Source organism: Perca fluviatilis, chromosome 16 (genome assembly GCF_010015445.1).
Source record: "Perca fluviatilis chromosome 16, GENO_Pfluv_1.0, whole genome shotgun sequence".
Lineage (NCBI taxonomy): Eukaryota > Metazoa > Chordata > Actinopteri > Perciformes > Percidae > Perca > Perca fluviatilis.
Window position 1 is genome coordinate 26,239,633 of NC_053127.1, and position 12,237 is coordinate 26,251,869.

Below are 12,237 nucleotides of genomic sequence, written 5' to 3' on the forward strand. Positions count from 1 at the left end.
TACATGTAGCACAGTGAATCCGTAGGATGAACAGCATCTGCGGATGGCCTTAGTGACTACCTTACTTATAGGCCAGTAAGCAGTGGGGATTTAAAACAATAATTTAGAGGCCCCCCTACATTATCTCTGAGGACCCCCTGTTGAATCAGATATCATGCCTGAGTTTGTCTCATCTCCAGTCCAACCCTGTTGGAGTATACTGACGCCTTCAGAAGACATGAGGAGTGAATGCAGCAGACCAGCGTTTCGGGAGATGAAAACTGGAATCACAAAATCTTTTTAATGTTCTTATATTATATTTCTGGTATCCTTTAACTCTTTTTTTTATTATTCTGCAAATTTTGGACATGGTCTAAAAAAATAAAACTTAAATTTGTAGGTCATATTGATACTTAATTATTTAGTTACTCATCCTCCCTCTTTTCTGAGCTTCAGGGCAGGACATATAGACGAAAAAGAAATGTTTGAAAGAAATTTGAGGATTTAGAATTACACATCTGTTTGCAGCCACTCCAGTGTTTCACACACCACACCACAAATGTATAGCTGCTCTTTGATGTTTTCACCTTCATTACATCCATGTGCCTGTTCAGTTGTTGAATTTATTAGTATATATTGTTTTAAAAATGCATATTAAATAGCAAATTCATACAAATTAAATGGTTTCACTTATTGGTGTACTTGAAATTATATGGAATAAACAGAACACAAAAGAATATTTTTCACATGATATATTTTGATTTCATTAAGTACACAAGTCTGACAATGCAACGAGGAAACTGTGCAAATAAGTTCTGGATAGAAGCTGTGAACAAATTCATTGTCATGTACAACCTGTTACTATTTCCCTCACACTGTGGATGAGGGAAGAATTGTAAAGTGTGGGAGATCCAGCTCAGATACTCAAGCCTTTATCTGTAATTGATCATCGACTTGCTTGAGCCATGCCGTCTTTTGACATCATGCCCACACAATTCTTCTGCTCCATAGTCCAAGTTTGAAAAAAAATGGCATGGAAGTATGGAATATTCTGCTAAGACATTATGAACCACAGACAGCAAACTGCTTTTTTATGTGGATCTGTAATCGCCTATGGAAATTTCCCGCTGACATAAAACTGCCATAGTTTTCCCTAAGGCCTCTGGAGAACAGGTTTCCACATGAAACACAGTCGAAGCAGTTGCAACAGAGCAGGGAAATTAATTTTTTGTTAAAAAAGTGCCTTTACAGTACCCTATGAGGTATGCAACTTTGATGAGACGAGAAGTGAAGTTGTCAATGACAATGAAAGGAGTGGTGTAGATAGAACACATTATGGTTGCATGGAGTTACACACACACTGTATGAACAAACAGTTTCAGAATCTGAATTTCATGGCACACAATCTAATAAGAAAAGAAAAACAGACAATGAATCCAAAAAATAATGTTTTACGTGATAAAATCCTGTCATTTAAAAAGGAAGGATTTCATTCACAGTTGTGGTCCTATTTTGCATTTTCTCACGTTCCAACAATCACAAAGGTGTGCGGCACCAGAACTATCCCTTAGCCCGTCAAAAGCCTGAAGCACCTAACCTGTCTAAACAACCAAACCAAACATCCCTGGTGAGGTTCTCGAAACCTTTCTATATATTGCTTTATTTTTTTGGGATGCATTTGTGCACAAAATAATCTCAGTGACAATTAACATTAACCACAAGTAAACCCATACACACCTGGGACATCACTAACTCGTGATATTGCACTGCTTTTTTTTCTGCTTTTTTTTTTAAACAAACAGAACGGTATTATACCGGTGCCAGACATTTGTCAGTACACCCATGATACAGGCACCCACTGTGGGGTGGAGATGGCACGCTCCATGGCCTCCTCCACCCCTTTCACGCTTTCATCCACGTCGTTGTTGACGAGAACCACATCAAAGAAGTGTCTATACGTGGTCAAAATGGCCTCCGACTCTTTCTGGATCATCTGCAGGTTTTCCGTCTATGGAGGCAAGACACAGAGGATTAGCAGCTGCTGGCTGATTGAGCGTGGTGTTCTCATAGTACTCGAGTGAACACAGATAAAGGATTAGCACCTGGGCGGCTTTGTTGGTCGGAGCGATGAACACCACGAGAGGTGCAAAGTCAGCAGTCCGCAAGACTTTCAAGGTCTGCATTCAAATGTTAAAGAGAAGAAAAGAAAAATGCATTAGACTGATGAACCACATGGAAACTAGCTAGTACAGGGATTCAATTTAGCAGGCCACCTTCACCTACAAGGGGTGCATCTATATAACTATATTTAACACATTTTTGGGGTTTGTTTTTTCTAAATAGAGCAAGACAACACCTTTATGTCTCTACATGGAGTCTGCACTATACAGTATATCAATGTAGGTGAATACACATTTTACTTTACCAAAGACAGATAGTAGGTCTAACTTTAATTTATGAATTTATATTGCTTTATGCATTGATTTTTAAATGAAAGAAATATGATTAAACAATTTAAATGTTCCACGTTGACCTACAGCCACAGCAGCGGAAAAAGAGCTGCTACTCGGTTTGTGTAGCTTAATCTTGTCTTTTTAAAATGTTTCAAACTGCTCAGAAGCATAAAGACACCTGTTAACTTTATGTTAAAATAATAGTACGATTTCCCGCAAACACAACCATTCCTTTCATATCACCTCTCCAAAACAACCCGTGAATGCTAACCTGTGGTTCTATATCCAGCAATGCAATTTTTTCTTGCTCGTGGATCTTCTGGATTGTCTCAATCTTGGTACCGAACATGTTCCCCTGGAAGCTGCCGTACTCCAGAAGCTCATTTCCAGAGATGCACTTGGTCATGGCTTCATTGGAGATGAAATAATACTCGTGTCCATTCTCCTCCTCCTTACGTTGGGGTCTGGTGGTGTCTGTGTGGAAGGTTAAAGAGTTAGCCAAAGGATGACTCGGCGAACTTGATTGTTCTATTGTAAGGACAACTACTTACGTGGTGCAGGGTAGGAAAACTTCTCAGGGTATTTGGTCAATAGTGCATTTTTGATGTGACTCCTTCCTACGCCAGGTGCACCTAAACAGAGCAAATGTTTTTTTATTTATTTGTAAGGACATTTCAATCAAACATTAACCTTAATGTTGAAATACCCAGAATGAAATTACCTTCAAATTGTTTGAGGTCTTATTACAGTTCTGTACATTTGCAAAATTCGTAACATGTTTTGAGAACGTGCATCAGTATAGATGTTCAGAAATGTCTTATTATATCTTTAAGAATTTGATACCACTAATAAATAATGTAACTGAGCTTACCAATAAGCACCAGTGTTTTCCTTTTAAAAGCAGGGAGCTGAACAACCTCCTCATAAGAAATCACATCCAGCTGATCAAAAACTGCAACAGAAGTGATTTTGGTTTAGACAAACCCACACTACAGTACAACTGAGAAAGAAAGAGAAAAAAAAAGTCCAGGAAACATGATTCCAGTGATCCACCCACCTGAGCTGTGTTTAGCCAGGTACTTGTCTTTGCACTTCTTTTTTTTCCCAAATGGGCTGCAGGACTGACTGCTCTCCTTGGCCTTGCTTTTACTTGCCACCCTCCTTCGGCAGCAGAAAAAAAAAAGAAGAGAGATTTAGGTTAACGTTTTAGCTCAGCTCTATGCTGATGTGGCGAATAATCTTAGATGTCAATCTTCGTCAGACAGCGTGACAAAGCTGTTTACCATTCCTGCAGCTCCAGGGAGGGAATCAGTCCAGCGAAGTCAGCAACAGCGCTCTCCACTCTGCCCTGCCACCAGTTTGGATCCTGCTTGTTGATAATCTGAATGATGTCACCAGTTTGAAACTTCAGACCTGCCTCTTTGCATGGGATGAGATCATCCTTGGCAGGGTCATAGTCAAACTGGGCCCTCATGTACATCTGTAGATAAGGGGTACATATGGGGTATTCACTTTTCTGGAAAAAAAAACCCACAGCTCATAAACACTTGCAGTATGTATTTGGGTTTACTGGACATTAAAGATAACCTGCAGACCTTACCAACGTGTTCAATCTCCCATCATCTAAGTCAGCTGTGAAAAGGTATCTGGTATCTAACTTTGTAAAAGTCTTTTAGCTAACCTTGTGACTTTGAAACGAAAAAAAAAAAAAAAAACTCTATGAAGACACTTTCTCCAGTTTGAGAATTAATCCATTTTCGAGATATCCCAAATGACATATTGCTGTGTCAGATGCTTGCTGAGCATGACTGTCAGCAGATATTTTGCAGATCAGTAAAACCATAAAAGAACACTTTGAGTCAGTCAAATGTTGGACAGTCATTATTTACACTCTGGGTTTTCAGTGAGCTCAAGCAAACGCTTGAAATTAAATGCACAACATTTTGTTGTTCTTCAATGTTTAAGCCATAAACAAGTGGTACATCTTGCATTTGTGTTCAAAATATCAACCTCAGCTCTTCCGCCACTGCTCTTATGTGTATTTCTCTATGTGGCATCAGAAGCTGTTAACAGCTTGCAGACAGTGAGCCAAATCCACACATATTGTTGTAATGAGAGCTTAAATTTATAGGACTTCAAACACATACGGTACCTGCACAGAAGTCTAAATTTACTCATGAATATTGGGACTTTATATAACACATATATTTAGATTCTGCAAATGTTAATTTGGGAAATCCAGCCTTAAACAGAATGTACACGTTCATGGTATGATCTTGGACAGCTCAATTCATATTGTGAAAATGAACTATTCTCCAGATAACTCCAGACGCAAGGCATAATTTATCAAATACTCAATACCCTTCCTGCAGCTCATCTGCAGAAAACATATGAGAGAGTAAACTGAAGCTACTTTTCTTCAGAACGTAACATTACATAACTTAACATTCAATTGAGCAGCAGCATACAGTTTGTTCATACTCCACATTAGAATGCTAACTCTTGCTGGGATTTGTAATGTTTTTGAGAGAGATCAGATAAGGTACAAACCTTGCTCAAACTGTCAAAGATCACAGCAGGAACACATACAATATTACTATTGTTAGTAGAGGTCATGAAAACGTGTGAAAAAGTGTTTTCCCAACTTACTCCATTGGAAGTTGTACACAGACAACACCTAGTAATATGTACTACGCAAGGGTAAACTGGAGTGAAAAAAAGAAAAAAAAAAAGAAAAGAGTATTAACTACGCCAACATGTTAATGGACTATAAGCTTAAAAGTAGACTGCCATCACTGACCACAGCAAAGTCGGAACATACTGCAGTGATAAACTGAAGTATTAAGACTAAAGTAACGTCGCTGGATGCAATGTATTTCTTCTTTTTGGTCATTAAAGGTGCCCTGCCACACAAAAACGTTTTTACTTGTATTTTTTTAAATGTTAGGTCCATATGTGTTTGTGTTATGTTGTGAATGTGAAAATGAACTGCTACCTCCTCGGTCAGCTCTAGCCACTGAAAAGAAATAAGCAGAGAAATCAGGCCAATTACAAAAGCTGGTCAGTCTGACGTGGTGTTGCCTGAGCTCATTATGAGCTCGCCCAGTTGCGCTGGGTAAAGGATGCTGATAGCCAGGCTCTCATTGGCTAGCTGTTAGCCAATCAGAGTCAAGCAGCTTAGCTCGTTGAATATTAATGAGAACTGGCACAAATCGAGCTGAGTCTTCCTGCAGGCTTTCTATACCACACTAGAATGGCTTGAAACAAGGTAACCAAGGCATTTTTTCCACAAAAAATGTGACAGAGCCCATGGTAGAACTTCAGACAGACGCTACCACAAAGTAATGAAATACGTGTGGCAGGGCACCTTTAAATTAAAGCTATTGTATACTGTGCCACAGACTATTGTTATGCGTTGTTAAATCAAGCCAGCAGTGTTGTGGCCAGTAGATGGCAGAATGAAACACACTACCAAAGTAGTTCAAGTAAAACTAGCAAAACTAATTAGAGTGATGTTTTTTTTTTTTTTTATATTTAAACTTATTTTATAGTCACCTGAGTTGTTCATTGACTAACAGAAGATTCACCTAACAAAGAACAAAATCATTTTAACAAATAAGTTGCAGAGGAAGAAATGCAGTCAAACCCATCTTTGTAGAAGACACCACTAGAAGTCGCCGTTGGATCTGAATGGACGTAGAGCTAATTCTCTTGGTTTACTCGTGCAAATTTAAAAAAAACAGTTTGGAGAGAAGACATATGAAACACAAAAGTCACCATAAAAACTGCCAGCCACGTTATATATTATTACCTCACAGGCTCGGGATCGACTCTGCACGTTGGGGATGATCTTCATCGTGACTACTCCATTGGTTTCTTTCTGCGTGCAAAGATGACACGGTTTAACTCATATCTGGTTGTATAAAGTGCAATCCTTATATAAATATTTGCAATGACTTTAGAGCCAAAATCAAAGTTATAAGATATCAACCTACCAGGATCTTCTGGAGCTGATCTACACTATGGTCGGTCACACTTTTCCCATTGATTTCTTTTATTTCATCTCCTTCATGTAAGGAACCTGTAGCGAGGAAGAAACCAGGAAAAGTGTAGTAGCTCCAAATATGCTTGTTTGTGTTCAGTTTCTGCATGTATGGTCGTAATATGTGCTAGCAGCTACTGAAGTCATATATTCTCCTGAGAGATAGGCTAAAGACAAGAAATGCATGAGAGCCATGTATCGAAATGGCTATGATTGCAGTTTTTTTTACAGATTATTACTTACAATTATTATATTGAGTGGTAGTACAAATCCTCAAATTATAATCAGACAAAATGTAAAAACAAAAAAATGAAATATGTTATATGTGTTTGAAAGATTTTAACCTGAACAGTTTAAGTTTTGTTTTACAGCTCGGCTTACGTATGGCCTGAGAAATACTCTATAAACTCTATATCTGTTGACCTCCTCCAGTCCACACAGATGCTAATGCTGAAATAGATTTGCGGTGACTGGGACAAATGATGGAGATTTTTTGTCGAGAATTTTCTAACACACACCAGGTCAACACACTCGCCCACTAACACTCAAATCAAATCAATAAACGTGATGAATTACCTTGCCTGTGGATCATGCCCCCGTGCAATATTCTGGCCACAGTGCATCTTTGTTTGTCGTTCAGCTTCAGAGTGACCCCCTGCCGACAAAGAGCACGGTCAATGAGGAGGAATCAGCAACACACATATACAAATATAGCATAGTGTGTGTGTGTGTGTGTGTGTGTGTGTGTGTGTGTGTGTGTGTGTGTGTGTGTGTGTGTGTGTCTGTGTGTCTGTGTGTCTGTCTGTCTGTCTGTGTGTGTGTGTGTGTGTGTCTGTCTCTGTGTCTGTGTGTGTGTGTGTGTGTGTGTGTCTGTGTCTGTCTCTCTGTGTGTCTATGTGTCTGAGTGTGTCGGTGTGTGTGTGTGTGTGTGTCTCTCTGTCTCTGTGTGTCTCTGTGTCTGTCTCTGTTCCTGTGTGTGTCTATGTGTCTGAGTGTGTCTCTGTCGCTTGTTTTTTTTTTTTTTTTTGTGTGTGTGTGTGTGTGTGTGTGTGTGTGTGTGTGTGTGTGTGTGTGTGTGTGTGTGTGTGTGTGTGTGTGTGTGTGTGTGTGTGTGTAGATGGTATACCATTGGCTCTGAGGGATTCTTTTCAAATTCTACTTCTTTCATCTTGTTCAGTTCTGTGCCATTCAAGTGTCCAGCACTACCGTTAGTGTAAACCTCGGCCCCCTTATTTTCAGAGGTTTGCATTTCCTGTTGAAAAAATAAGAAAAAAAAACATGTATTGTTTTATCTCACACACAAAAAAACAAACATCTTTCCTCAAAATGAAAAGAACAACAAAGTTTAAATCTTCCTTTAAGAAAACAATTAAACTCAGTTCATCTGGACAGATCAGATCATTAGGACACCGGTATTTCCAATAACTGCAAGTGGAAGCTTTTTGCTAATGTTTGCCAACAGCCATGTTTCATTTGCAGTTTCAACATATGTTCAAGGTTGAAAATTAACCCAATGTTATAACACCTCATTAACCACGTCCAGTGATCTGGTCCACCCGGTCCATGTGGTCATGGATACCACCGGTGTCATCAAAGAGTAGCATTAATGTACAGAAGCTAATTCTAGCCTAGTGATTGAAATAGAAATAAAAGAAGAGACCAAAGGCTGATTTTGTGGAATTAGACTGTGCTTTTTCACTTAAATGAACCCAAAGACGAGTCCAAAAGCAGGAAATCCCTATACCGAAAAAAATGTCAATAGTGTCAACGAATATGGTCTCTTGTGCAGATCACCATTAGAGAAGAGAGCCACATATTTGATTTTGTTTTTAAAGATGATGTTTTTTGGCATTTTAGGCCTTTAGTTGATAGGACAGCTTAGAAATGAATAGGGGAGAGAGAGGGGGAATGACACGCAGCAAAGGGCCAGGCGCCGCTGTGTATTGTGTTTTTAACATGTATCATCTTGTATGTTTTATGTAAAGCACATTGTGATTTGTATCTGTTATAAGTGCTCTATAAATACATTTTACTTACTTACATACATAAGAAAGACTTCCTCTAACCAATAAAGACAGTGCCATTATTGAGGAATCACATTAAATGTATAACATACCCTATAATGATTCCTAAACAGGCATTCTGTGGACAGCACTCGTGTACAATATAGAGCAATGAATGCACATTATCAAAGAATATATAAATTGGTCACTAAAGTGACATCAGAGACACAACTACGTGCATCAGCACAAATTGTCTGCATGGAAATGACACATCAGCACTGCTTCAGCAAAAAACTATATTATCTATCTTGCAGCATCAGCACTACAATAAACCAATAAATATCATTATCGCCTTCCTCCTCCTACTCCTCCACGCCTATAACCTCAGCCCTAAAATACTGTGCATAAAGTAACAGCAGTTTGGTGTAATAGGTGTTCTTTGTATCATTATTATATAAAAAAAAAAGCATGTGTGACATTATTTTGACTTGTGGCTCCTCTGGAAAACTTCATCGTTTAGTAAACAGTCCTCCATGGACGGTGGGAGTCATGAAAGCCAAGCAGTTGTTTTTCTGTGCCACCAGATAGTTATTTAACAGCCTATGCTGTTATGTGTCAGGACTGCACAGTAACAGGAGGGAGCATTTGAATGGGGTCCCGGGGTCAACCGATGAAATTACATCCTCTGAGGAAAGGAATCTGTACAGCAATCTTGCTACAGATAAACTCCCCACAAACAAATCTATCCTGAAACAACACACACTCATTTCAAGCTCTTGACTCCAAATACTTTCTTACTTGTTATTCTAGTTCCAATTTAGAGAAACTATTGTGTGTGCCCATTATAGGCAGGAATAACTGTTCAACCTAAACCTACTGGGTAGTTTTCCTCAAGGCACAGAGCAGGAGACTTTGTGACAAAGGTTAAATGGGGATGGCACTAAAGGTAATTTTTAATTAAATGTGTCTTATCAGAATTTTAATAATAACTCTGTCAGCTCTATCACTAACACTATCAGAGGGCAAAGAGATTAATGATTAAAAGGTATTCAAATGGTTGGTCAGAATGTGTCCCAATCACTGGTAACAGTCAACACGTGTTGGTACTATAAGCGGGGTCTCGACGCCCTTGCAGTAAAACCTAAATGCCAGTCCTGGGTGTGGAGAAGCAACAGGGTAAACAAATGGCCGAGCCAAAGGCAAAAATGCATTCAGGAAAGACAAGAGTGCCTCCTGTTCTGGATGTGGCTTTATCGGAAGTAGATCAAACAGAGAGTGCATTTCTGTAAGCCAATCTCTGGATAAAGTAATACACTATGAAGATCTACACCTATTGTTCTACCTGCTTATCTCTACACACCATGATCAAATCTAATATGACAGATTACATTATGGTATAGTCTCTTTCTCATCTGTTCTTTCTCTTGAGAATATTTGCCTTTCAAACCAAGGAATATTGATTCATAATCCTTTCCCACTGTAGGATATAGGGTGGGTCTCCTGCCAAAAGGCAAAGCAGTATTGATACCTTAAAGGAACACAGTGGAAGATCAATATTTGAGCTACAGTATATGGGAATGGAAGAATTTGGATACATTATACAGAAATAGCTGGGAGGACTTTACTGAAATAACACATATAGTCATCTATCCCAGTCTGGGTCTCACCTGCACGAAGCCTGACTTGCATAAACTGGTTTTGGTCTTAACATGATAGTGAAAAGTGTAGCTAAAAAAACAAGCTGAGTAGTTCTAGTACCGTCTGTATAGGGCTAGTGCACAGTGAGTCATGAGTATTTGGATTAGTCTCCAGAGGAGAGGAGACACGACTGAGCTGGAATGTACAGAACAGAACAGGCCGCTTCACTTCACTCATTTTTATTACCACCAAACTCAAGGAAAACTATCTGGGGCTGCAACTAACGATTATTTTGATTGTCGATTAATCTGTCGATTATTTTCTCGATTAACTGATTAGTCGTTTGGTCTAGAAAATGTCCGAAAATGGTAAACAAATGTCAATCAATGCCTTGTTTTGTCCACAACTCCAAGATATTCAGTTTACTGTCAAAGAATAATGAATAAAATAGAAAATATTCACAATGAGGAAGCTGGAATCAGAGAATTTAGACTTTTTTTCCCACCCAAACCGATTAATTGATTATCACAATAGTTGGCGATTAATCTAATAGTTGACAACTCATGGATTAGCCTAATCGATTCATCTTCGCAGATCTAAAAATAATCCACAAGTTGCAGTCAATCAGCCAGATGCCATGTAAAATATAAACTCATGTAGTGCAATACGAGCAACATTCCACACTGCAGTCTGCACTGTGAGATAATGGACTCCGTGACCTCACTTAGAGACACTGATTTCACAAATCAGCATGAAGCAGAAGAACACGTTGACACGATTGCAACTCAAGGCTAATGAAATGCAAACTGCTGATGTCAGGAAAGGGGTTTCCTCCCTTCACCATGTCCCTCAGTATCTCAGTGCTGACTTTTCAGATTCACAGAAGTAGTTTAGGACACAGAGTTCCCTCAGTATTACTGGCTGTCAGGAGGTGGTCAAGGATTTAAGTTTCCAAATCATTTGTGGTCACACATATCAGGTGTTGGCCAGCCTAAAGGCAAAGTCAATGGTTTCGCAACATTCTCCAGGCTTAACTGGAAAACAAGCCTAAAATTCCAACGTGATGTACTGTATGTAGTAAACAACCTGCCTGGACTCAGCTGACTGTTGATGACACTAATTCAGCAGCAGCAGCAGCAGCAGCCAAGCTACTTGCTGTAGGCAAAGTTACACAACACTGTTAACTTTATCCATCTCCTTTAATATAATATTGCATAACATTTTCCAGAAAACAGGCCTAATATTATGATGTTGGGCTACTTTAAGAAGGCTATACTGTCACAGTCAGCCTAAACATGACTATTATGAGATTATTCCAATACCAATTATATAGCTCGTTGTCTTATGATCACAGCTAGACATATGGAACGTCTGACATGTTATATAGCCTTGTTTTTTTTCGTCAACTGATTCCCGTATGTGGGGTAGAGATGCAGAAGTGAAATTGCCAATGTAATGTCTAATGGGATCCACATCAGGCTGACTGAGCAATACTGAGCAATGCAGTGGTTACTAACACACAGCTGCTGATGATTTGAGAGGAAAGACATATACATGCAGCCTATTAGTTCTTTGTTTCAACACATTTTGTGTTAACACGACTGGCTCTGTTGTTAGACATCTTGTCGAGGAACAAACACATCATGTGTGCCCCCCCCCTCTCTGCTTCCCCGAAAGCAAACATGTAACGTTAACGTTACACCAATATCTTAAGGGCAAAAAAAAAAAAATGAAAGGTAAAAACGACACCCTACCTTGTCAGACTTTGGTTTGTTTTGGAGGAGCTTCTCCAGGTACAGATCGGAGAGGGCTGTCCGGACGCTGTTAACCGACTCCAGTATGACAGCAGGTTCGTTTTTATTGGATTTTAACGTCATCTTTCCGTTAGCTAAAAAAACAACCCAACTGTGAACCCGAGGCTCAAGGTCTTCAAGAGGCTGGCCCCAAAATGTTGCGAAAGAGGAAAGCGCTGATAAGGAGCCCTGGCGGTGTAATAAGTCACTCTCTGAGACAGAAGTCCGAGGCTTTGATCAGCAGCAGGTAAAGTCCATGAGATAGGCCCGTGTGCAGCGGGGACACCGCTGACAAAGCAAGTAAACATGGAACTGACTGCTGCGCTGCT

General features: G+C 39.4%; 1 protein-coding gene across 1 annotated transcript; it reads right to left on the reverse strand.

Annotated features, from left to right (window-relative positions):
- Positions 1-716: 716 nt before the first annotated feature.
- On the reverse strand, positions 717-12,237 carry mpp1 (membrane protein, palmitoylated 1). The gene is made up of 12 exons (XM_039777584.1): positions 11,870-12,237; positions 7,601-7,726; positions 7,051-7,129; positions 6,428-6,513; positions 6,244-6,312; positions 3,716-3,912; positions 3,490-3,593; positions 3,304-3,384; positions 2,984-3,064; positions 2,704-2,906; positions 2,082-2,156; positions 717-1,987 (listed from the first exon to the last, which is right to left on the reverse strand). Exons 1-12 carry the CDS (start codon positions 11,990-11,992, stop codon positions 1,811-1,813), a joined length of 1,401 nt encoding a protein of 466 aa, XP_039633518.1. The 5' UTR covers positions 11,993-12,237; the 3' UTR covers positions 717-1,810.

Bases quoted from the DNA above. Each gene is read 5' to 3' on its own strand.
- mpp1 (XM_039777584.1), bottom strand. From the start codon at position 11,992: ATGACGTTAAAATCCAATAAAAACGAACCTGCTGTCATACTGGAGTCG. The intron at 6,313-6,427 runs GTAGGTTGATAT...CTTTGCACGCAG, and splicing joins ATCAGCTCCAGAAGATCCTG to AAAGAAACCAATGGAGTAGT. The intron at 3,594-3,715 runs GTAAACAGCTTT...CTGCTGCCGAAG, and splicing joins TCCCTGGAGCTGCAGGAATG to GAGGGTGGCAAGTAAAAGCA.